The sequence below is a fragment of the Balaenoptera musculus genome, chromosome 17 (assembly GCF_009873245.2).
Source record: "Balaenoptera musculus isolate JJ_BM4_2016_0621 chromosome 17, mBalMus1.pri.v3, whole genome shotgun sequence".
Lineage (NCBI taxonomy): Eukaryota > Metazoa > Chordata > Mammalia > Artiodactyla > Balaenopteridae > Balaenoptera > Balaenoptera musculus.
In genome coordinates, this window is record NC_045801.1 from 4821012 (window position 1) to 4847327 (window position 26316).

The following is a 26316-nucleotide window of genomic DNA, read 5'->3' on the forward strand; positions in this document are numbered from 1 at the left end:
TCCTGATTTCCAGGAGGGGAGGTCGGGGCAAAACAAACTTACAGAGGGAGAGAAACACAAACCCAAGTTTACTTCTTTTATGGCTGGAGCCATGTAGATCTCTCTGTGATCATTCAACAGTTGCTTGTACGATGCTTCAGTGCTGGAGCCATGTGAAGATGGCAGGCGGCAAGCACATGCCTGTGGAATGGAGCAGGTGCCTGGGTGGGAATGTGACCTAGACCTGGGACTGTCAGTCACCTTCCCCACCCCATGCCTGCCCATCTGTCCAAGCCTGACAATGCTCACTCTATTTTTCTACTGCTGAAGGAACCTCTGTGGGGTGTCGGTAAGAGGGCGGCAGGAACAGCTTTGGACGAAGTCGTAGTAACATGAAATCATCTGTGATTTCTATATTTTAACGATTTTGGGGTAACAAATACTTGTAGTTCAGTTCACAGTTAGTCACCACAATCCAGTGTGTCGGGACACAAAAATTGGGAACTGCTAACCAAGATAGCAACAAAGGGGGTGTTTGATTCCCTTTGTGATTTACAGAGCTGATTTCCTTTTAAAATCTAGGCTTTAACGTGGGTTAGAAGCTTAACTCTTCTACCTCCTGGATGTGTGAACACAGGCCATTTGAACTTCCTGAAGCTCAATTCGAAGGTTAAGTTCAGTATTAAGACAAGGAATGTGTGGTTTCCGGCGTCAGACTGTGTCTGCATTGCTGATCTACCTCTCGCACGCCATGAGACCTGCAGACAAGTTGTTTATCACTCTGGGGTTCAGTTGCCCAGTCTATAAAATGGGGATAAATAATTGTGCTTATCTCATCAGGTTGGCAGAAGAATTAAATAATTAGTACATATAAAACACTTAAACAATGCCTGGTATTTCATAGAATCAAATAATAAATGTTGGCTGTTTATTAATGCTGTTGTAATTATATTATTATCTTCTTATTGGTTAAAGACAAAGATAATAATGAAAAACTCACTGAATCGCCAAGAAGAGGAATTCAGGGGCCAGAAAAATAGTACCAGGCACACAGCAGGCATACAATGAACAGTAGCTACTATGAATAGAATTCTAGATTTTGAGGTCTGATTGAGCTTGCATTCCTTTTTCAAAGAAACATCCAGAATAGTACAAACCAATTCCATTTGTGCGTTCTCCCATAACTGTAACACAGAAGATGACTGATATTTCTATACAAAAATGTGTTTTGCCTTTATGGGTGTGTCTGAAATGAAAAGTTACCAGTGTTTACCACATGCTTAGTAAAAATCAGACTGTATACATATTTCATATAAAGTATAAATAAGTATATTTCTGTAGGACATAAATATCTATAGCATGATTATTGTGGTGGTCTAGCAAATCCAAATTCCAAAATTCCATGAAAGCTCCACAGTTCTTAAGTAGGGGGAAGTGAAGGTAATTTGGACCTTCAATCTGGGGCTACGTTCACCAAGCCCATTTTGTCGTGATGCTGCCAAGACCTCTAGAGGATGCTACAGTTCATTTATTCATTCATTCATTCATTCACTGTTCATGTAGTCATTGCATTCTGTGTCCTAGGTGTGTCAGGTTCAAAGACAAATAGCATACTGTCTAACCTCAAAGTGTGCAGGGAGGGTTAGAGAGAGAAATTTACAGAAATAATTGTGGTCTAATGAGGTATGTGCAAGGGACCCAAGAGGAGGGAGCAGTTGGAGAAGGTTCACGAAGAACAGGACATTGACCTGATTCTTGGTGGTGACTTTTAGGCAGCAAGGGGACAGGCTCTTAAAAGAAGGAGGAACAGCTAGTGGACTCTGGAGTGAAACAAGAGGCAGCCGCTGAGCCAGGAGATGTGATGGGGGCTCAAGGCCTTGAATGCCATGCTAAAGAATATGAACTTGATCTTGTAGACAGTAGGAACACACTGGTGCTGCAGATGAAAGGGAAGACCTGGGCAGTGAGACCCAGGAGAAGGATGTGTTAATAATTAAAGTGAGCAATAGAGAAGACTCAAACAAGGGCAGAGGCAAGAGCATTTTAGAACTTTCAAGACTTCATAACTGGTTCTTGGGGTGAGAAAGAAGTCTGGAGACTAGAGGAACTCCCTGGCTTTCTTGGATGTTGGGCAAGGTGGGTCCATTAACGAAGACCAGAAGGAAGAGAAGGATCAGGTAAGGGGGGCAGTAATAAGCTCCTTTCAAGATGTGTTTGTGACAACAGGCAAGCTATCTAATCAGCAGTTTGGAATAGAGCTCTAGAGCCCAGGGCAGTAATTAGATGTAGAGATGCAGACTCATTCGAGAGGCATGTATACGAAGGTCTGATTTGATGGCAGGATACCTCTGTTAGGTAATAAATGAATTAAAAAGCAAAACTTCTAACATTTAACAAGTACTTAATATAAACCAGGCACTAGGGCTTCCCTGGTGGCGCAGTGGTTGAGAATCTGCCTGCCAATGCAGGGGACACGGGTTCGAGCCCTGGTCTGGGAAGATCCCACATGCCACGGAGCAACTAAGCCCGTGCGCCACAACTACTGAGCCTGCGTGTCTGGAGCCTGTGCTCCGCAACGGGAGAGGCCACGACAGTGAGAGGCCCGCGCACCGCGATGAAGAGTGGCCCCCGCTCGCCACAACTGGAGAAAGCCCTCGCACAGAAATGAAGACCCAACACAGCCAAAAATAAATAAATAAATAGATAAATAAATTAAAAAAAACAAACAAACCAGGCACTATACTAAACACTTTAACTTTATTATTATCCCCACTTTTCATGTTAGGAAACTAACATTTCAGGTGCTGAGGACCAACTGAGTCACGCTGATAAGTCCACAAGCAAGGAATAGACCCTATTTGACTCCAGATTCTGTGTTCTAACCAAACTTTATCCCTGCACGGCTCCCAGAAGACTTCCATTGAGTTAAAATCCATTTGCAGGTTTCTATGTGGATGACCATTGAGGTTTGAGCTGCATAAATCCATAGACACATTTCCAGAGGCCATCAGTGGGTGGGTCCTAATTGAAAAAGATTAGTGCACCCTGACATTACACTGAGACATCACATAAGTCTGTGTTTTACCCGAGTGTTGTTGTTTAATCCTTCACAGCAACCCTAAAAGGTCAGATTATTATCATTCCCTTTTTACAGATGTTGTACAGATGATGCCGTGGGGGGGTGCCCTGGTCAGGAGCCTTCCGTTGTGAGTTTGCACACAGCCTGATGTTCTGCTTACCCTACATGAATCCTGTCGTATTATTTAGGGTTTCCTTTCCAGACTGTTGAAAAGGAGGGATGCTAAAGTGTTCTTTCTTTGTGCTGGGGAGATTGGGCAGGGCTTTTCAATCCACTTCATGCAATTCTAAGGGGGGGAGGGCATTGGTCCTCCATCCTGGCTCTGTGGGCCTGGAGGGCCGGCTAATGGGATTTTCTGTGGCAAATCATTCACTTTCCTAAAGTCGTGCTGTTGAGTGTTTATGGAAAATGGCACTGGTTTTGTTTATGATAATCTCCAGCCAAATTTTTTTAGGATTTCTCTTTGGATTAACACTTTGACTTCTTATTATTTCAATAATCATATCAAATCAGCCTTATGAAGATTCTCCAACATTTTCTTTATGTCTCTCTCGAAAAATCCATATGCTATTGGTGTCTAGTCTTAAAAGTGAAATTTAGTAACATACTTTGTAGATCCCTTGCCCTCTTCCGTGGGTCCTGGAGCACTGTCAAAAGGAGGCATTGGTGATAAGAAAATGCAGTTGTGAGCAGGTAGCAGGACCAGAAATTGGAGGGTTCAGGGGTGTTTGAGGTAAACAGGCTGTGGCCTCAGAGCTGCGAGATCTGATGCCTTTGTTAATCCTCTGCCTGCTTTCATTTCTGCTTAGTCACAGATAATGGAGTCACTGCAGGACTTGTATTAATGCCTATGTCAAAGTAAGCAGACCTAGCTGAGCCGCTGTCCTCGGCCAGCCATGCTTTTCAAAGGCACACATGGCAGATGAGAAAGGCCTGCCTTCATTGAGCACCTGAACTTGAGAATCCTTTCCGCTGCAGGCAAAGCAGAGTGACTTGTACAACTCACTAGATTCTTTGAGCCACAGTTTTCAATCTATGAAATGGGAATTGGAGTTGCTATCACTTCTTTGGTCTGAGAAGAAAGAACTTCATGGCATAAGTGATAAAAATGAGTAACCAAGAAATATCCAGAGCATTTTTCAACGTGAGTGTGTCTCTGTGTGTTTTTAGGACATATATGTATATAAGTGCACATATATACACATAGGTATGTATGCATATAGAAGCATTGTAGAAGGATGTACAAGAAAATGATTGGACTCTGGGGAATAGGAAACTTTATATTGTGTTTCCTTTGGTAATATTGAGATTTTTACCATATCTGTATTCTATTTTGAAAACCAATATTAGACTATCTGCCTTATAAGGTGACTGTTAAGCATCCAGTGAGATACAGTATGATGGGAATATCTAGATGTTTCATGAATAGTGGATTCTTTCTTGCTCTATGGACCTGGGGAGTCCAACACACACACCCTGCTATGCACAAGGTTTGCTGGTCTTCCTACAACTGTACTGACTTCTGATCTTAATATAATAGGAAAGATGAGAAATGGGAATATACAAGTTACCCTGAGTGCCTGGCAACCACAGATGTCCTGACTGAATTTTCTGCTTATGAAATGGAAAAGTCTTTTTATGACAAAGCTTGTTGAATGTCTCTGTTACGTTCAAATCAGAAGGGACCTCATAACAGAAAGCCAGGTTTAATTTGAGGCACCGGGGAGTGAAGGGTGCTGCTGAGACTTTCTCCAGGGAGTTCTGTGGTGCCCAGTTTCCAGCTTCAGGCCTGAATCACTCCTTCCTCATTCTACCAAGGGTGATGGTGACCAACTGCATATGGCCAAGCCCCTCTCTGGAAATTGCCCTGTCTGGGAGAGCTGCCGAGCAAGGTCACACCTCCTCCCCGAGGTAACCCATGCCCAGTGACAGTCAGTGCACGGGTACAAAGACCTGTCCCCTGTCTCAAGGCCAGACAGCTGCAGGTCCAGAGCTCCCCCTGGGATCGACTGAGGTCCCTGCGCCTGCATGACAGCGCAGCGTACCTCCTCCCTCTGCCCCACCCTACTCTCCCATGGCCGTTGCTCCCGAGAGCACACGCCATGACCTTCCTGCAGGCCAATCTCTGTCTTGCAGTCTTTCTCCCAGGGAACTAATCTAAGACCGTCTCAGAGTGAGGTGACGGCAGACCTGAGACTTCCATCCAGGTTTCCTAATTTGTACCACCTTGCATGCCAGGACCCAACTATCATGATGTAGTGATGAGAGCGAATATAACTATACCCACCACTGTCTGCCTTCATGGCACCACTGGGAGTACAGATGAAGTTCAGGTGGCTCTTGACCCTTATCAGACCTGTCCTGCCCCCGCTGGACCAACTCAACCCTCTTTAGATGGCAGCAAAGAAAAAAGGAAACAAAGGAAGCAAGAGACTGCCACATCGACAACTATGCAAGTCAGCCAACTCACAGAAACCAAGAGGATGCGATTCCACCAACACCCCACCTGGCGTTTCTCCCAGCAGGACAGGCTAGGAAGCATTGGACGGCTCATGAAGAGACATTTGCTTGCTCTCCTCTCACCCACATGAGCAGTAGATTCCTACATCCATGGAGTTCTCCAGCTTACTACTCAGCGCCTCCCTTATTCTGCCCAAACCCATCCTGGTGAGATTCCGTCTTCCGTTCTTAAAACAAATCCTTCCTGAAATTCACCCCAAGCCATCCTTCTCTAGTGGGGTTGCAAGAAAGTCAGAACTGTCCTGGTCCTCCTTTTTCATCATGTCTGGGCCTCCAAGTAAACTGTAGACTTAGGCATCTTTTCCTCATCAGACAAATGACATGTGTGTAATTCTACTGCTCTAATGCGTCCTACAGCTGCCAACACAGTAGAATGCACAGAGCATTCTCACACCACATGGGCACATCCACAGCCTCTTACACTTTCAACACTGAGAATTGCAACTCACAACTACTTCTTGTTTTACAGCAAAGCATTTTTCTCCTTCTCAGCACGGTGTACTATTCATCCATCAATACAAAGGTCTTTCTAAATGCCTTATCTCCCTGTGAAAAGGAGCCCACCTCAGTCTGTCCCATGGTTTCTTCTTACAGTGGCAAGAGAAAGAGGCTTGTAAGTGGGTGACATTCAGTTGCCCCAAACCTGTGAGGTCTGCGTCCTCATCATCACCATCATCTAATATTATTATTACTATTATTATTTTAATTTGAACACAGTAAGATAGAGGCTTGGCCAGTTTCAATGGTTTCCGCATACAGAAGGATAGGGAAGAGATTCCATCTCTTTGGTTGGCATCTTGAACCGCTTCCCAGTTTTGCTCAGGACCTGGCCACGTGGGATAGCCCTCAGCTTGCGTTTCTGTTTTCCCCTGCAGGGGAGCTTCTACGTGCCCTCTGAGAACTGCATGCAGCATGCTTACAAGTGGCACCGGGAGCTGTGCTTCCTGCTCTTACACGCCTACCGGGGACTCCGTGCCTACTTCCTGACCATCATGAGGGACATCCCCGAGCTGCCACGCATGGAGCTGGGTAAGGGGCCGGGCACAGGGGAAAACTCACCCCAGTAGCCGACCGAACTTCTTCCTCTTTTGGACTGGGGCTCGAGAAAAGTCAGTGTGCTTTTGTAAATGTCACAGTAGCAAGCACCGTTTCAGATTTTTTTTTTTTTTTGTATTCGACATCATTCTAGCCGGAGAAAATCTTGGACGTGCCAATGCAGGGAGAAGGGACGCAAGCACCTCGAGTCACGTTCATTTACTCATTCATTCATCCACGAAGCATTTATTAAACACCTACTACCCACCTGGTGCTATGGGTACATAATATGGGTACATAATGTGGAGTTCCTTTCTAAGGGAAAATGCCTGTTTACAGCCTTTTTCTTAATTAGGCTGTAGTTACTGTACTGCCACTTACAAGAGTGTAAAACAATCCTACATATATATATATGTCGGTATTTCTACATATTTCATCTGGATGATATTAGTAAGCTCTCAGTAGTCACCATATTTGGTTTTGGTTTTCTGGGGCTGAATTACTTTTCGTCCATCGTCAGACATCACGATCATTGGGCCTCATCCCTCTTGATTGACAGATGGTGGAACTGAAGCTCAGAGAGGTGAAGTGACTGCTCAGGGTCACAATGTGTGGCACGACAAGACAGGAGCACAGAGATTCTTCAGTGATGCCGGGGGCAGAGTCTTTATATCAGGTCACACTCATTTACAGCAGGTGGTGGGTTGTGGTTTTGCTCAAAGTCTTCCAATGGGGCCCTTTGCCCCTAGAACAGAAGCCAGATCCTTAGCCTGGTATTCAAGGGTAATAACAATCCTGCTGGGAAGGAACCTCAACTTCTCTCCCTGCACCCTGAGACCTTCCCTGCGGAGATAATCATGCGCTGGCAGTATTGATGGCCTTGTGCATTATCCGTTATTACACTGAACACACCACACAACAATCATTTATTTGCATGTTTCTCTTCCCCGCTAGACTGGGGGTCTTTGAGGACAGAAGCCCCCCAGATCCCTCACACACAGTGCTTGGTGCACAGGATGAAGGAGTAAGGGTAACGTTGTTGCGTTGACTTCTGGTGCCATCTTACCATCTGGCTTTGCCAACTCTAATGCCCCCTTTGAAGCACGTGATCTTGGATTGAAATTTTTCAGGTCAAATGCACTCAAAGGAGACCCACACCGTTCAGAGCCAGTTTAGCTCAGGGGGAGAATGAAGACAGTGTCTTAGCAGTTGGCTTCTTGCTTCGACTTTTTTTTTTTTTTAACCCAAAGGAACTGAATTTATTTGTTCATTCACTCACTCACCCTATTTTTATTGAATGTTTACTGTGTACCAGGCATTGTGCCAGACCCCAAGCGCACAGCCATGATCAGTGATAAAAGTGCACTATGCCTCGTGGGGCTCACAGAGCTGAGGACAGCTGCTGGGCAGGCAGCATGTGCTCATCCGTGAGGACAGCAAGGAACTGAAGGTTTGCTTGCACTCACCTTGGCAACGATGCTTTAATTAAAACCCAGGCGTCGGCCACGTGCAAGGTCTGACCACAGCCTCATGGAACTAGGGGAAAGTTCAAACACAGGCAAAGCTGCGACCGTGAAACCACAAGTGGCCAGAGTCCACCCAGTTCGAGCTGTAAGACGGCAGGGTTGCGGGCTTCTCTGTGGCCAGTGTGGAAGGCTGTGATGAGTTGGTGGCACTGAGCAGTAGTCTTAGCTCTGCTACCCACCTTCCCTGGACTTCCGAACATCCACCTGTAAGAAGGAGATGCAGATCCAGGTCCTAGATGCGTCACACAGACGTGTGTGTACGTGTGCGTGCCTGCATGTGCGTACGTACCCACAAAAGCACAACAGAATGTGGAGTCGCTTTGGACCACACCAAGTGAACATGGGGCTCTTCTGTTTCTCAGAAATGCATCCATGGAACAATGTTGACCTTTATCTAGTGTGAAGCCACGTGGCTCCAAATTACCTTCTTTATAAACAGGACCCTTTAGACAGAATAGATAAGGAAAGTCCACAGAAGCTGTATTTCTTTCTGTGACTTCAGTGCCGACTTGAAATCTGTGCTCCGTTCATTCTGTTAACAAATTCTGCAATTCAGTGTGTGTCCATTTAATTGTGTGGGTTTTTTTTTCTTTCCTAGAGTCACTTGCTGTTGAAGAAACACTCTCTCAGCTGTGCTCAGAGCTACAGGTAATTAGGAAACTGACTCCTTAGTTCTGAATGGCAGTAGTTATGTGGGACAAACGTAGTTGCTTGCTTGGTGTAGAAATCAGAGATGAAAAGACACGACTGGTTACCTCATGTTGGATCTTAAACTGAAGAAATACTATTCCATCCACTGCCCTAAATCATTGTGTCTCTTAGACACCTGTTGTGTGCCTGGCCACATGCTAGATATTTTGAAAAACACCAAACAGGTTAACAGGTCTTGGTTTCCCTGACATTCACACTTTTTATTTGTCTATTACCCATGCATCTAACAAACGTTTATTGACTACGGGCTACGTGCTTCTCACGGAGGGTGACAGAAACAGTGCACCTGTGCTCAGATGGCTCACACATGGCAGGAGGCCAGCTTCCATGAAGATGATGATTTTGAAAACAGTGCTTTGCATTTGCCAAAAGTTCATCAATCACGTATTAAGAGTATGTGCTTAATGAGTACTTGGCCAATGCATGCTGTTCTGTTACTTACAATCTCTGGAATGCTTTCACATCCCATCGCGTTGGATGGTCTGGGCAAGCACTGCTATCCTCATGTAACGAGAGCCAGATGAGATGGAAAGGAGTGTGTAGCTCAGGGTCGGTGACACAGCTAATCGATGCTCAGAGCAGGACTCCTGAGACTGTCTCCTTGCAATCTGACGTTTCTATCTTTTAAACCAGTGTTTCTCCTCCCTGGCCTCTCAGTAGAAACACATTTGGACTTTAGACGCACCCTGGCCTGGGTCCCATCTAAACTGGTTGAAACAGAGTAGATGGGAGTAGAGCTCAGGGATTTGCGTTTTCATTAAAAGTTCCCCAGATGAATCAAAACCACAATGAGATAGCACCTCACACCTGTTAGAATAGCTCTCGTCAAAAAGACAAGGGGTAAGTGCTGGAGAGGGTGTGGAGAAAACGGAACCCTCGTGCACTGTTGGTGGGAATGAAAATCCGTGCAGCCACTGTGGAGAACAGTAGGGAGGCTCCTCAAAAAATTAAAAATAGAACTACCATACGCTCTAGCAATCCCAGTTCTGGGTATTTATTTGAAGGAAATGAAATCACTATCTCGAAGAGGTATCTGCACCCCCATGTCCATTGTAGCATTATATACAATAGCCAAGACATGGGAAAAACCTGAGTGTCCACCCAAATGTGTAAAGAAAATGCAGTGTGTCTGTACGCAGTGGAATAGTATACAGCCATCAAAAAGAAGGGAATCTTGCCATTTGTGACAACATGGATGAACCTTGAGGGCATGATGCTAAGTGAAATAAGTCATTCAGAGAAAGACAAATACTGTATTATCTCACTCATATGTGGAATCTAAAAAAAAAAAAGCTCATAGAAACAGAGACCATATTGGTGGTTGCCAGGGGGGGTGGGGGGAGGTGAGGGAAATGGGTGAAGGTGGTCAAAAGGTATAAGCCTCCAGTTATAAGTAAGTTCTGGGGATACAGCATGGTGATTAGTAACAATACTGTAGTGACTGATAGTTAACAATACTGTGTTATATATTTTAAATTTACCAAGAGAGTAGATCCTAAAAGTTCTCATCACAAGAAAAAGAAAATTGTAACTATGTGAGGTGATAGGTGTATTAAGTAACCTTACTGTGGCCGTCATGTCGCAGTATGTACATGTATCATTATGCTGTGCCCCTGAAACGTACAAATGCACCAGGGGTTCCCCCACCGCAGCCTGCGAGTGCAGGGGGAGACGTGGATATGTCCCCACGCGTTTTGCCACAAGTGGACACAGAGGAGCATCGTGGTCCCTGAACCACTAAGGGGTGGGCGTGGGGCAGAACCCAAGGCCATCCGCGAGCCACTGCAATATTGATGCATCTGGTCCCTGCAGTGGTTCAGGCCACAGCTCAGGCTGCCAATGAGTTCTTAGATATATTTCATGAAAACCCAGCGGGTTGCCTGCTTCCTTTGGTACCAGGCCCCCAAACTGCAGGAAAAAGGCCCCTGGTTTTGAGTGACAGTGTTGCCTCAGGCTTTATTTGGTACAGAGCAACCAAATTAGCTGACTGCTGCAGGGATGCAGCTGGGTGACACGGAGGGAAAGGGGGAGTCGGGGAGGAGCACAGCCCGGTCTGTGGTTTGCTAAAGGGCTGGCCTGGTGCTGGGAGTGAGAGAAACAAAGCTTTCCTCCCTGCCCGCGCCCCCCACCCCCGCAAAAGACACATTCACAGCCCACAGAACGTTTCGAGGCAGGACATCGCCACCTAGTGGTCAACCAAGCGCATGGTCACAAAAGCATCCATCTCAAGGATGGATTGGGCAGCGGAAACTGTTTCAGGTGATTTAAGACAATTTGAAAACATAGAGCTCTACAGTCATGGAGTAGTTCATCTGCACCTTTTCTCTGTGTGAATCTTGTACACATTTCTTAAGCACCTACGATGTGCCAGCTACTCTACTATTTGTTGGGAATACAACAAAGACAAAGATGGCAGAGAGCTCCCCAGGACTAACAGCCTAGGGTGAAACAGATTAGTTCACGCATGAGGCGGGAGCTGTCAGTAGCATCAGTGCTGGACCAGGAAGCGTAAGACGAGGGGCCTATGTGAGCACCGGAGGCTCTAGATGACGTTAGGAGTGAGGCAGGGAGGGAACAACCACGCAAAGCCAGGGCGAGACTCGACCTGACGGAAGCACCGTGGGCGCTCGGGGCCCAGCACGGCTGCAGAGGGAGCCTTTGAAGCCAGTTGTGGGGTCTGGGCTGGAAAGGTGATTGGAGCCCACGACCAGGATTTCCGCTGTGCAGCCTGATTAGAAAAGGGATGGCTTGTGCTCTCAGTAACGGGTGGAAAGGTTCTAATGAAACTCAGCCTCGTGCTTTGGTACAGCAAACAGGTTCAAATCATGCTGAGTGTCTACCAGACAGCAATGGAAAAATCCTGGTGTCTGGGTCCTACCCTCAGAGACGGGCCCAAACGCTTTATGGTCTCCCAGTGATTCAGTGTGCAGCCCATGGTGAGAGAACGCGGCCAGCTCAGGGCGTATAAAGCAGGCTTTTCTCCACCTGACACCTGCTTACCTTGAAGACGCAATGCAGGCATCACCTCCTCCGGGAAGCCTTCCATGACCCTTTCACAGCACTCGGGACCTATCTCTTTCATAGTACTTTGTAGGTCTAACTATTGAAATAAATAGCTGTAACTGGACCATGTGCCCCTTCCAGGGCTGGACATATTTATCTTTGGCTTCCCAGAGCTCAGCATACTCCAAGCTCAGACTTCAGTAAACAGAGCAAGGGGCGGAGGTGGTGAGTAAATGAGCAAAGGAGCGTGGTTAGACCCAGATGAAAAGCACGGCAGGGGTGGCTGTATATTTTTCAGGAGCTTCACCTGAAATGGCACTGGGTCCAGACCGCCTCCTTGTCAGCGTGAAGGGCTTCTCTTTTTCTTGCCAGAGAGACCCTTCCACACCCATCGTCTGTAACTGAACAGGCCCAGGCCTCTGTGAGAGCAGGAAGGTCCTCTTGTGGCTTAATTAGGAGCTTCCTTAATCTTATCTGGAACCATTGCTGTAATCAGCTCGGGGAAGAAAATAATGCTCCCAAAGACACACTTAATGAATGGCTTTTCCTTTCCTGTCTGGGGGCTGAGCTCAGAATTCATGCTGTGTTTGCCAGTATTGCTGGAGTGGATGGTGGGGAGAGCCGTGGGTGTCAGGGCGAGAAGGCCAGTAAAGGAAGTCCAGTTCCTCAGGCAGAGCCGTGGGTGTCAGGGCGAGAAGGCCAGTAAAGGAAGTCCAGTTCCTAAGGCACGGGTGCCTCTCACTGATGCAAAGTCACCAGCTGACTCAATAAAGAGTTACCGAGTTTCCATCATCCATCAGCCACGGTGTAGGTACCGAGAATATTGAGAAGGCTAAAGCTCGGGGTGCAGGCAAAGGAGGGCACCAAAGCAACATATGGCGAGTGGTGCCATGAGAGTAGTCTGTGCAAGGTCAAGTAGACTGCAAGGAGAGGGAGGCTAGGCTTACACGTGGAACACGGTAGAAGTTTTGAGAGAATCATCAGGAACAAGGGGGACTGCATGGGCTTCTGAAACAGTTACCTGGTGGAGAACAGACAAGTCCAGAGTGGTGAAGAGAGGGAGAAAGGAGATTGGAAGAGGGAGTAGGCATTCCAAGGAGAACGTGCAGCCCGATCAAGGCCCTGGTGCTTGGAAAGAACCGTGTGTTCAGGTTGGTGTGGCTGGAGCCATGGGCAGCACTGGACCAGAGGGAAGGTAGCCAGAGGGAAGGCCGGGAACGTTGTCAGGGGCAGAAAGGTGTCCGGTGCTGATGCAGGAGATTGGCGTCCATTAGTGAGGGTAACATGTTGGAGAATTTAAAGATAAGCCACTAATAGACCATCTAACAGCCTTACTCTCCAGCCTAGAGGTTTTCCAGTGGCCAATCACATCCCCTACTCTCCCCAACCCAGTCCTTCCTTTTCTGCCTCTTAACACTTTGGGCCATGGATTATGGGACTGAACCAAGAGTGGACGTTCCCTGTTTGGTCCCTGTCTCCCAACAGAGCCAGTGATGGAAACAGTGCTTCCATCAGAAGACAGTTAGGGCCATTCTCTTGTTTTGGAGTTTTTGTAGCTTGTGTTGTCACCAAAGACTGATCTTTCCTCTTGGAAGAAGCAGCTTAGAGACACTACAGGTGAATGATGCCTTGTACCCGGAAGCTAGTCATTAATTACAAAGCTGCAATACCCAACAATTAAAGAGCCCTACAGAGTGTCAGATTCCTTCTTCTCTGTTCTTCTTACTCTCAGATGCTTCGCTCCACCCAGGATGCCTTATACTAGCATCAGCCTTTAGTCCAAGAAGAGTGAAGGGAACGTTCAACGTTTCAAGTGAGGCTTTGAACTTAGTCTCCTCATACATTGTTACACCCAATAAACGGTTATTTGCTTTGCACACTCATTTTGCAGGTGAAGAAACTGAGGCACGTGGCAAAGAAGGAGCTCAGAGATGGGTTTGAAGCAGCAGTGGTTATGTGTCCTGCTGCGTCTTCCAAGACAGACACATGCCCACCACTCTCTATTTTTTTCAGTGTTCTTAAGTTGACTTTTTAAGCATATTAAGGATAGGGATGGTATAAACCTATTTTTATTGAAATACAGTTGATTTACAATATATTAGTTTCAGGTATACAACATAGTATTTGATATTTTTACAGATTATACTAAATTTAAAGTTATAAAATATTGGCTATACTCCTCATGGTTAACGCACCTTCCTATCTCCTCTGGTGAATGAGGCTCTCTGCAGGCAGAGACACTCTTTTTGTCAAAACACCTTTACTGAACTTCACTTTATTTATTTGCTGCACCTCGCGGCATGCAGGATCTTAGTTCCCCGACCAGGGATCGAACCCGGGCCCCCTGCATTGGGAGTGCAGAGTCTTAACCACTGGACCGCCAAGGAAGTCCCAAGAGATGCTCTCTAATTCATCTTTGTGCCCCCATGTATTCTAAACATGTGCCTGGGATATGGGAGATGCACATTAAATTCTTGGTGGGTAAGTGATGAAGCGTAGAATTCATTGTTAGGCTTGGACCACTGATTCTCTGGCTGTCCTCAGAGATGTGATCTCTCTTCTCACCTCTCCACAATGAAAGTTACCCCCTACGAGAGAGGCAGACGGCTCTCGTAGTTCTAAACTGAAGCTAGCCAAAAGTTCCCCCAAGGGCTCCGGACCTCTGTAGACTGGGTCCTTCAAGCTTTTGTTAAGACAGCATGGGATCCTCCTTAAGAAATTTGGAGTGATGGGGGGAAGATGGTGGCGGGTCTATTGAGCACGGCCATGTGGAAATCATCTAGCAAGTTAGATGCTGTGAGGTTATAAAGACTTTATTGTTTCTCGGGAGATGTTTTACGACACCTACTCTGTAAAGGCAGCGTAGTGCCATGGCTTTGTGGTGAGATGGTCTTCCAGTTGAATCTCAGCTTTGTGTGACCTTGGGTGTGCTATTTAATCCTCTGTCATTTTATTTTTGTATAAAATGATGGCTACAATAACTCTACCAAAGGTTCATTGTGGGGATTAAATAGGAAAGGGCATATAAAAACACCTAGTGTTCTACCTGCCAACTAGTAGATATTAATAAGTGGAAGCTCCATGATTGTCGAGTACTGAGTTCAGAACATAATAGGATGCAGAGGAGAGTCCAGAGAAAGGAGAGGGATTCGTTAAAAGCAGAGAAGTCAGTAAAGACTTCAGGAGGAAGATGGCAGTAGCTTCGTGGAGCAGAGGTCCTTTACTGCCACCCTTTTACCTCCCCAGATGTTGAATAATCCAGAGAAGATAGCTGAGCAGATAAGTAAGGATCTTGCCCAGCTGGCCTCCCACCTGATGGCTCTGTGGACCCAGTTCCTGGACACGGTGACATTACACTCCCAAGTGACCGCTTATCTCACCCAGGAGCATCACACCTTGCGGGTAAGGGGTTAAATGGTATAAATTCTGTAATCACGCACCAGTGATCTCTCAAGCAAGCTTTACAGCAGTTGGCTCATTGGGCAGAGAATAAAAGTCGGGATTGACTTCTGTAGACCCAAGTGCTAGTTCTTCTCCACCATGAACTTGTAGTGAAACTTTATGAACTTCCTTCGGCTTTCAAATCTTTGCTCTACTATTCAAAAAATACCTTCCTTGGCTACCAAGTGATAGCAAGCCAATGTCAGGGATATGACGAAGTGCTTTGTTAGTGTTTCAAAGAAGTGTCTTCACATCTACTCCATTGTTCCTAGCTCATTTTTTTGCCACCAGCTTGAGTGCACAGTGGTGGGTACTAATGCATAATAAAACACGTTGGTCTTCTCATTTCCAGCAAGAGGACCAAATAGCTAAGTCTACAAAGTGCTTAGCGGACACAGTTGCATGACTGGCTTTGCACATTCTATTTCATCTGCGTTTATTTATGGCCTCTGTTTTCAAGGGTCTCATATTCTAGTAGAAGAAATAAGACCTAAATGTAAAAACGACAGAACGCAAGCCAAGAGCAGATTCATAAACATGCATTCAACTGTGTCCATAAATCAGGTTTGTGCTAAGAACCAGAAATAGAGAGGGCAGCTGGGGGTGGGTAGAAATACTAGTGTTTCAGAACCTCTGGGTTGTGGGCTAAGCTCTCCCTGATATTAATATATGTTACTTCCCTCGTTGAGCCTTAATTTCTTTTTAAAAAGTCAAGGCTAGGGACTTCCCTGGTGGTCCAGTGGTTAAGATTCTGCGCTTCCACTGTAGGCGGCACGGGTTCGATCCCTGGTCGGGAACTAAGATCCCTCATGCTGCACGGTGAGGCCAAAAATAAATAAATAAATAGTTTAAAAAAAAAAAAAAAAAGTGAAGGCCAAACCCACCCAATGAGTTACATTGTTTGTACTATTTTATTCCTCAGGTCCGAAGGTTTTCCGAGGCCTTCTTTTATATGGAGCACCAAAAACTTGCAGTGCTGACCTTTCAGGAAAATCTGTAAGTAACCAGTTGCATGCCCACATCGTGAACCCTAAGCGCCAAGGACATTCTTGTTCAAAGTTATTTCTTCCCTTCATCTCCAATCCTGAAGGAGAGAAGTCTGCACACCTCTGCACATTCAGGTGCATTTTCTCTGAAGGCAAAAGAGTCAGACAAATTGCAGAGGCAGGAGCTGGCAGGTGGCAGAGAAGATCAATAGCCGAAGTTTTTTGTTGTTGTTGAGTATCCTTATGGTTCTGTAGCCAGAATCAAGGCTTCCTAGGTCCCTGAAGACATCTGTGCTGAGTCCTCTTTGCAAGATGAATTAGAAGCAGGTGGTGTGGGCACAAGCTATGTCAGAAAAAAAAAAAAAATTCACCTGAGACTTTGCAGCAGCTATGAAATGCATTTAGCATAAGAATTAAGGCTGAACTACCTAATTAGGAGGACAGCTGAATATCTAAGTTTGACTTCCTCTGGAAAAATTTTAAAAACATTCAGAAAAGTCGAAGGGTTGACAAAAGGTGAGGTCATTGTCTCTCATTGTAGATTTCCCTTGTGGGCACCATCAGTGCTTCCTCCAAGATGTCTGGCCTTGGCTACACAAGTCCAAGCATTTCTCTTGGTTTCTGAATAGTACGTTTGCCTCCAAAATAAATGTGGATGGAATAATGTTTGAGATGCTATAGTAAATCCAGCAGGAGAAACACTTGAAATCCATCCATCACTTAGGACAGACCCGAAGATCTTTTCACCCTCATCTTTATAACCTTATTTTCTCCCCACACTTAATTCTATTTGGAAAGTTACAGCAATGTTTAAGTTTGCCTCATGGATTCTGAAATTGAGAGGGGCACCAAGGAAAACATATCTCATGTTAAAATGGCTTTTCTAGACATATCTAGAGTCACTCACTCATGCATTCATTCATTCAGTCCAGCCCCCTGCTAGAACCAACTGTATTTTTTAAAATGAAAATTGGGAGAGTTAATTTGGCAAATACAAGCATCACTTTGAGGACCACTGAGCAAACACTGCAATTCAAGACTACTGCAGGAAATCTAATTCCAAATCACCACAACAATAGGTAGACCTCAGACTGCCAGGCCCTGGCTGCATTCCCAAGGAGTGTGAACACACAAAGAGGTGACAGACGCATAGGCAACTAGTGTCCTGGAAGAGTTTTGTTGGAATGACAACCACTTGTACAAAGTACAGATGGTATGGTATTCGGGAGACCTGGGTTCAAAATCCTGCTCCTCTACTCGCAGCAGATCCTTGAGAGAGTTAATTTTCTGTTTGTTTGTTTGTTTTTTCCCTGAAGCTCACCTAGTCTTCGTTTCCTTAAAATGGGTGGGATAATGGTTGTGAGGATCACATGAGAGCATCACACGCAGGACCCGACCTGGGGCAGCTGCAGACTCTGCTCGGAAAGAGTTAGGTGATGCCTGGTGACTTACACAAATGTTTGCTGTTCACATAGACACTGGGGATGCAGCAGGGAACAGAATAAAGATGTTCTCCCCATGGGTCACTCATTCTAGTGGAGAGACAGGCAAGAAGTACATGATATCACTTCAGAGAGTGATCAGTAAAGAAAAACACATCAAGGTGAGGACATAGAAAATTATGAGAAGAGGTGTGGCCAGTGTCCTCATAAATGTTTCACAACTAGCTCTCGGGAAAGAAAAAACAAACAAACAAACTCCAGTCTGTAGTGTTTGCCAATTTCCATGTGTCGATGCTCCCACCATGGTCAGTTTCAAGCTAGGGATATGTTATCACTGAATGTGGATTCAGGAAGAGATGTATACAGCTGGCTCTTGCAAGCCAATATGAACTGGCTCCAACACAACACTGGGTGTGGGAGAAGGAATGTTTTAGCCAAAGAGATAAAAGGAAGTCTTTCTGAGGATGTGGCATTTGGGCAGAGACTGGGGTTTTAGCAAGCCATACCCTGATATGGGAGAAGACTCTTTAGTCAGAGGGAATAGTTGGTACAAAGGTCCTTGTATGGGAACACAAAGTGTTTGGAAGCATCAAGAAGCAAGTGTAGCTAGATTGGAGTGAGCAAGTAGGAGACAGGGAGGTAGGACCAGGGAGGACCAGGATGAAGAATTCAGACTTTGTGCTATGGTAATTATAACGAACGCCTTAAAAACCTGGCAAGTGACTATGGTGGTGAGACCTTGGATTTCAAATCTCATATACCTGTTTTGAAATCTTGATCCTGTAACTTATACTACTTGTGACATCAAACTAGCTACTGCTTATCTTGTGCTTAGATGTAAAAGGGAGATTCCTTTATTCAACAAGTATCTATCTGGTGTTGATTGTGTGCCAGATACTATTTGGGGTATCGGATACCCAGCAGTGAACAAAACAGACGTACTCCCTATGTCATGGAGCTCATATTTTAGTAATGGAAAGCATATGCATAAATAAATATACACAAGTAAATACATACATAAATATAAATATATGAATATATACATAAATAAATATGATATGGCAAACATAATAAGTGCTATGGAGAAATATATCAGCGTGACAGGCACAAAGCGTGCTATTTCGTAGAGCTGTCGGAGACAGGCTTCCTAAGGAGACACCTGAATGGAGCTCTAAGGCAGGGGGAGGGATTGAGCCCTGCAGATACCTAGGAGATTATAACATTTGCCCCATAGTGCAACTTCAGAGATTAGAGAAATGTGTTACCATTCAGTTAATAGTAGATATTAACCTACAGTAGAAAGCATACACTAGAATAGCAATGATGCTATTTAGAAAGAGGTAAACGTTTAATTAGGTCATTAAAATAAGAACTATAGAATCAAGAGGGAAATTTTATTTCAGACTGAGAAAATTACTGGAGGACAGGTCCTAAGGGCTGTGAACAGAACTAAACCGTAGATGGAGAGAGTGAAGAGATGCTTTGCAGTGCTGGCGACTGTGCATGGACACGGGTGTGCTCATCAGACTGGAGGGGAGGGTGCAGCCGCAGGGAGCTCATGCTGTTTGCATAGGGGACAGGACCATCCCCCCACATCAGGATGGACAAGAGAAACTTCGCTGTCAAGACCCTTCTTGTTCTAGCACACACTGGAGCGTGTTTCTCAAATGATAGGTCACAGTCACTGAGTGAACGGTGAGATCATCTTAGTGGATTTACAACGGCCTTTTTTAAATGACAGAGGAAAGGATAGGATAGGGTAAGGTAAGATAGGTAGTAGTAGTAAGAAGTGTTTCTGAAACTTTCGTTTCAGCGTGTGTGTTTCTGGGAGTGTGCGTGATTGTACTCCGTGGCCGTGTAAAATGAAGACCATTTCTTGCCATGGGTTGCACTGATTAAAAAGTGTTTTAAAATGATTTAGAGCTGGTTAGTAGCAAGGGTGTGTTTTATTGTTCCTCTTTCTGTTTTTACCAATGCCAGCCAGTGCCTTTCACACAGTAGGGAAGTGTTCAAAGAAAGTTTATTGAATGAATGAATGTGAAAATGTTGATGTGTATGAAGACCTATACTGATGACTTAATTTCTGTAAAATGATCATTGAGATGTCACTCTTTTATGATTTCTGTAGTCATAATTGTAACACCGTCTCCTTTTTAAAAATCATTTATTCTACAAGTTGCTATGTATATAGAGTTGAGCACAACAGTCACTTCACCTGCCTTCCTGGTGCTAACAAGTCTGTTGAGAAGCTTCTGGTAAGAAGCTGTGCTAAATACTTTACACTCAGTGGCTCATTTAATGTTCACACTAAGCCCCTGAGCAAGGAACTGTTATTATCCCCACTTTACAGAAGAAACTGGAGAAACCTGGGCTCAGAGAGGTTAAGTAACTTAGACCACACAGCAAACAAGTGATGCAACCATGGATCTGTCAAAGTCCAGATCCCACACTCCTAGCCCCCCTGCTATGGCTACTCTATATAGCGTTGAACCATTATCCTACAGAGTACACCAGAAAAATAGAATGTAGGTTTTTTGACCTGTAAATAGAAGTATCTGTATGCTGTTGGGCTGTACTACGGGAGTCAGGATAAACCTGACCTTGAAATAAAAATGAAATGAACAAGGCCCTATATGCTCTACACAGCAGATCTCTAGAACTTTTTCATCTTACTTCATTGAAACTTTATGCCCCGTGATGAGCAGTTCTCCATTTTCCCCTCTCCCAACCCCTGGCAACCACCCCTCCCCTCTTTGATTCTATGACTCTGACTAGTTTAGATACCTCATGTATAGCGGAATCATGCAGTGTTTGTCCCTCTGTGACTGGCTTATTTCATTTAGCATAATGTCCTCAAAGTCCATCCCTGTTGTCACATATTGCAGAATCTCCTTTTTTAAGGCTGAATAATATTCCATTGTCCCACATTTTCTCTATCCATTCACCTGCCCATGGGCAATGAGCTTGTTTTCATATCTTGGCTGTTATGAATAGTGCTATTACGTGCATAAGAGTGCTAATATCTCTTAAATATACTGATTTCAATTATTTGGGATAAATACTCAGAAGTGGGATTGCCAGCTCATATGGTATCTCTATTTTGAAGTTTTTGAGGAACTTCCATACTGTTTTCTACAGCAGCTGCACCATTTTGCCTTCCCCTCAACAGGGCGCAAGGGTTTCAACTTCTCCACATACTCACCAACACTTGTTTGTTCCAATAATAGCCATCCTAACAGGTGTGAGGTGGTAGCTCGTAGCGTACATGCCCTGGAATTTTTAGTTATTTGTTAACACGTGAGAAGCATTGTTTGACGCGTGTGGTCACATTCACAATGTCTGTATACTACATTCCAGCAGGAGAGAACTCCCTGCCTAAAATAACTTAGTTCTGACTCTCCAGCACCTATCCTGTTGTATTATAATTACCTGATTAACCACCTAATTTATTCATGACTCTATAAGTTCTTTAGGTCCAGAATCAAGTTTCAATCCTCTAGGTTTACTCCCTATCCTGTGCACACCATCCTATGCACATTGGTGTTCAATCAATATACTTTGTTAATAAGCTGAAAACTGGACCAAAAATTGATGATAGCTGAGAAGTGCAGAACTGATTACAACAAAATTCCATTTAAATATTCAGACAGAGGTCCAAAGAATGATGAATTTGCAACGGCCTTCATGGCTTTGAGGGAGAGAATAAATTGCTTCTCTTTTTCTTTCATAGGTTAAAATCCAATTGAGAAATAAGAGGCAAATGAAATATACACATTTAATATTTATGTTAAATATACATATATAAAATAGCATATGTGCATATATGTCCATCTTCATCATATTTCTTACTGAGGATGCTGGATTACAGAAGTTGCCCTGGCCTGTGCAACGTTCCACAGCTACAGAACTGTTCTCTGCGGGCAGATAATCTAAACGGCTGGAGAGTGAGCTGGGGACTTCCAGAGTCAGGCTGCTCTAAAAACATCTGCAGTTGGACAAAGAGACAGAAAGACACACAGACAGAAAGTAGCTATGCGTGCTCAATTCTTCTCCCAAACTCACCAACCTGATAAGAGCGTCGTCTTTGCTTGGGCAAGAGTGATTGAGCTGGCATGGAGAAAAATGATGGATTGTTAATAATTTTCCCTTCATGGGGGAAAAATAAACTCTTGCCATCTTGCAGGGACTTGAGGAGAAGGGAGTAAATGTTTTCCACCAGCCCAGCCTTCGAATTAGGAATACTGTTTATTTCAAATTCTGGAATCACATCCCTACTCGTGGAGTGATATCTGGGTCATGGAGGAGGAATAAGGGGCATTTTAAAATCCTATATGCAGGAAACAAAAAATATGGCTCCTGAACTAGGGGAATTTATACCCTAATCAAGGATCCTGTTGTCCACACAGCAAGCAATAAAAAAGCAATTTTAGATGGTTCTGAATTCAAATGCCACAAAATATGATTCAGACCCTAAGTGCTATGGGTAGTTAGAGAAATAGGAGTAAAGTATATATATATTTAAGTGTTTCCTCCAAAACACTAATTTACGATTCCTGGCCATTTAGAAACTCAGCATACATTCCACTAAAGTGGTATTTATTACATTCTACTAATTGGTATGTGATAAATGCCCTGGTGTTTTGCCTAATCACACACTCCATGTCCTGATCAGGACCCAGAACAGTTCTGATTCAAAGCAGACTAGGGCTTTGGGGGCTGGGTAGGTAGTTGGGAAGAAAGGGAGGGTAGACAGACAGATGGCAATTGTTAGAGTCTACTGAACATTTTCTGAATGTTATCTTGGGATAAGAGGGATGGAGCAGTAAGTTTAAAACCTTTAAATCTTCCTTGGATGCTCATCGGGTCCATGTTCCCCAGGATCCAGACCCACAGCCAGCTGTCTCTGGATGTCCGGAATTCAGAGTACCTCACCACCATGCCCCCGCTGCCCGCAGAGTGTCTGGACATTGACGGTGACTGGAGCACTCTGCCCGTTATCTTCGAGGACAGATATGTGGACTGCCCGGCCACAGGTGTGTCTTCTCCTTTTTTGCTTTGGAAACCTCAAGAGTAGGGCTTACCACTGGGTTCCCATCAGTTGCTCTGTTTACATCCCAGCAGCCATGGGAACAAATCAATGAAGTATTTGTCAGTTCCTAGAGGAGAAGCAAGAACTAAGGTTGAGCTTGTGATTGGAAATGACTTTGTTGCCGTGAATGGACAAAGCAATGGAAGCAAAGGACACTTATAGTAAAGACTCCCTTTTGGACTCCTGGGGCGAAATTGTATTTAGTGCTTCAGTGTTTTCACCTGTAAAATGGGAACCAAATTCTCCCCCTCACCAGAGTCCCCTGAGAGTCAGACGGAGATCTTTTCTTATCTCAAATGTACAATTCAAATATAAATTCATTTCTGGTTGAACCTAAGTGACATTTGGTTGACATTCCTATGCAGTGCTTGCTTTATGGAACGAGCCAGGTAAAGTATTTGAGAAAGTGGGCACATAAATATATGGATTAATGGATGAACAGCTCCCTTCAGGGGGAAGAGGTTAACGTGTGTGTGTGTGTTTTTGTGTATGTGTGTGTGTGTGTGTGCATGTGTGCAGATTGCAATCTGTTTTGCTGGGGCTGCACAGAGTTTGTTAATGAACTGATCCATCAACTGGAAAGAGCCTAGTGCAAACTGTAGAGCGAATGTCCGTTCCCTGTCCCCTGCACAGCCCTGCTCATGGAAACACAACAAGCTCTTACAAATGACAGAGCTGAAAGAGACCCATGATCCCTTAAAGGACCAAACTATGCCAGCCCCTATGCTGGAGGCTTTATGAGCTTTATCTCTTTAACCCTATAAACAACCTCAGAAGCCCTATTTAACAGAGAAAAACTGAGGCACAAAGAGGGTAAATATTAATCAAAGATGACACAGCTTGTAAAAGCCAGCATTCAAAGCCAATTCACTGCAATGCCAAAGCCCGTGTCTGCTTGTCATCTCTTGGCAAAAATATTTTTTAAACCATTCTATTGGGGTACCCATAATTAAAGGAGGGGCCACTTAAATTTCAGAGTTTCTGCAATCTGAGATTTGTAGGATGTTTTAAAAAGTCTAGGTGACTTCCAAGGACTGCAACATTGCAAAGGATGTTGTCTGGTTTTCTGTTGTACCCTGACATCTAGTGTCTACGCTGTGTATGACGGCTTGACTGCGTGTGAGCTCCAGAGATGGCAGCCAACCAGCTGCACAAAACAATCTCAATACTCCCTAATGGCCTCTATAGGAAAAGAATCTAAACAAAAAAATAAAACAGTGGGTATATGTACATGTATAACTGAGTCACTTTGCTGTACACCTGAAACTAACACAATGTTGTAAATGAACTAGACTCCAATAAAAGTAAAAAATAAATAAATAAATAAATAAAATTTGGCACCCATCTCAAAAAAAATACATACATATATTGAAAGAAAAAAAAAAAAAGCTCAGAACACTGGATTGAGACTGTGTGTGTGTGTACATATGTACATATATTGATCTTCATTGTAGTGATATGATTGAACCACAGAAAATTTGAACAGTTAGAGAAGATATTTAAAATAAGCACCCACTATCAGACCCCCTAATACTATCATTATTAGACTTTAGATCAGCTTCCAGTCTTTTCTTTTACATACATATTAATAGGTACTCTCGTGGGTATAAATCTCAGTCCTCCAGCTCACATGTGCTATACTATCACATATCTTTATTTTTTATGAATCAACCTCATTTCAGCTGAGCCCCATCCCTCCTGCAGCTTTAGCTGGAAAGTCAATCTCAGCCTTTCTGGGGCTCCCTGACAACCCTCTTTACTGCCCATCACATCACTGCCCTAGAGTTTCACAGCGGCAAGGCATTGTTAGGGGAGGTCTTTCTAGGGCCATCTGCCCACGCAGGTCCCTGGAAGCCATGCATTGTCCACATCTACAGAGTATTTTAGGACCGGCATTGCTTTGCAACTTCTTCTTTTTTTTTTTTTTTAATGAATTTATTTTATTTATTTTTGGCTGTGTTGGGTCTTTGTTGCTGCACGCAGGCTTTGTCTAGTTGTGGCGAGCAGGGGCTACTCTTCGTTGCGGTGTGCGGGCTTCTCATTGCGGTGGCTTCTCTTGTAGAGCACGGGCTCTAGGCGTGCGGGCTTCAGTAGTTGTGGCTCACGGGCTCTAGAGCACAGGCTCAGTAGTTGTGGCGCACGGGCTTAGTTGCTCCGCGGCATGTGGGATCTTCCCAGACCAGGGCTCGAACCCGTGTCCCCTGCGTTGGCAGGCGGATTCTTAACCACTGCGCCACCAGAGAAGTCCGCTTTGCAACTGCTGTTATGTGCTTGGGACATGGGACTCAGTTGAGGCTAGGACCCCAGCATTTATGGTCACATCTCCCTGGAAGAACCCCAAGGCAGTTGCTCTCAGAGGCCTGGATACTTCCCCAAGGCTTCCCTCACACACCTCTCACCTGATCCATCCCCATCCCCAAAACTACCTTTACAGAGTCACCTATATCCATGCTCAAACCCCAAAGGTATTCTTTTTTTTTGAAAATTTTCTTGAAATATAGTTTATTTACAATGTTGTGTTAGTTTCAGGTGTACAGCAAAGTGATTCAGTTATATATACACATATCTATGTAAATATATATAGTCTTTTTTTACATTCTCTTCCATTATAGGTTATTACAAGATATTGAGTATAGTTCCCAGTGCTACACAGTAGGTCCTTGTTGGTTATCTATTTTATATATAGTAATGTGTATATTTTAATCCCAAACTCCTAATTTATCTCTCTCCTCCTCCCCTTTGGTAGCCATAAGTTTGTTTTCTATGTCTGTGAGTCTATTTCCTAAAGCTATTCTTGAGGTTCTTGCTCTTTTACACTTTACTTTGGTGATTCTTTAATCCTGGAGCAAAAGTATTAGCGAATAAAGAACTATTTTCTTATTCCTCAAGGGCTTGGTGGCCTTAATTTTTATAATTTGCAGTGAAGTTTTTGGGTTTGTATTCCATTCTTTTAGTGTAGTGGAAAAAGGGAAATAAAAGAATTTCGTTTTCATACTAAAATTGTAATGTTTGTTCATGGTCTGCTGTAGTACTGTGGCTGGAATACTTAACCTGTACCAGGAACTTGCAAATTCTGTCTATATGATCTGTAATCCCTTCTCTCACCCACCCCCTCGCTCTCCTGTCCCAAGGCAATTTGGCTGTTTTCCTAAGGTCTTAACAGTTGGCCAGATTGCCTGGATTTGAATTTTTTTTTGCCAACATCTAGTAACTGTATGCAATTGGGCAACAGGGGTTGTGGTTTCTACTCCGTAGGCTACTGGGAGCAGTGGATAGTTTCGTACACTGGCACAAAGGAACTTATGAATGCATGTCAACTAATACCATTAGTATCTGAGTCTAAATCCATCCTCTGTGAATCAGATCCTTTGCTACTCTCATTTTTCCCGTAGTTGTAGTAGTGAAATTAAAATAACTGTTTTGACAGTCTACTTCCTCACTGGGCTTCCTATGTCCTGTCTTAACTGTCTATGATAAATCTCTCCTTTTTGTTTCAAGAACCCAC

At 44.3% G+C, this 26316-nt stretch overlaps 1 protein-coding gene across 1 annotated transcript in view; it reads left to right on the forward strand.

The window, feature by feature from the left end:
- FAM135B (family with sequence similarity 135 member B) overlaps positions 1 to 26316 on the forward strand; it is a 174657-nt gene that overhangs the window by 126139 nt on the left and 22202 nt on the right. The window contains exons 7-11 of the mRNA XM_036829855.1: positions 6454 to 6607; positions 8738 to 8787; positions 15100 to 15255; positions 16217 to 16290; positions 22601 to 22755. Coding sequence (XP_036685750.1) covers positions 6454 to 6607; positions 8738 to 8787; positions 15100 to 15255; positions 16217 to 16290; positions 22601 to 22755 — 589 coding nt within the window. The remainder of the gene's footprint in view (positions 1 to 6453; positions 6608 to 8737; positions 8788 to 15099; positions 15256 to 16216; positions 16291 to 22600; positions 22756 to 26316) is intronic.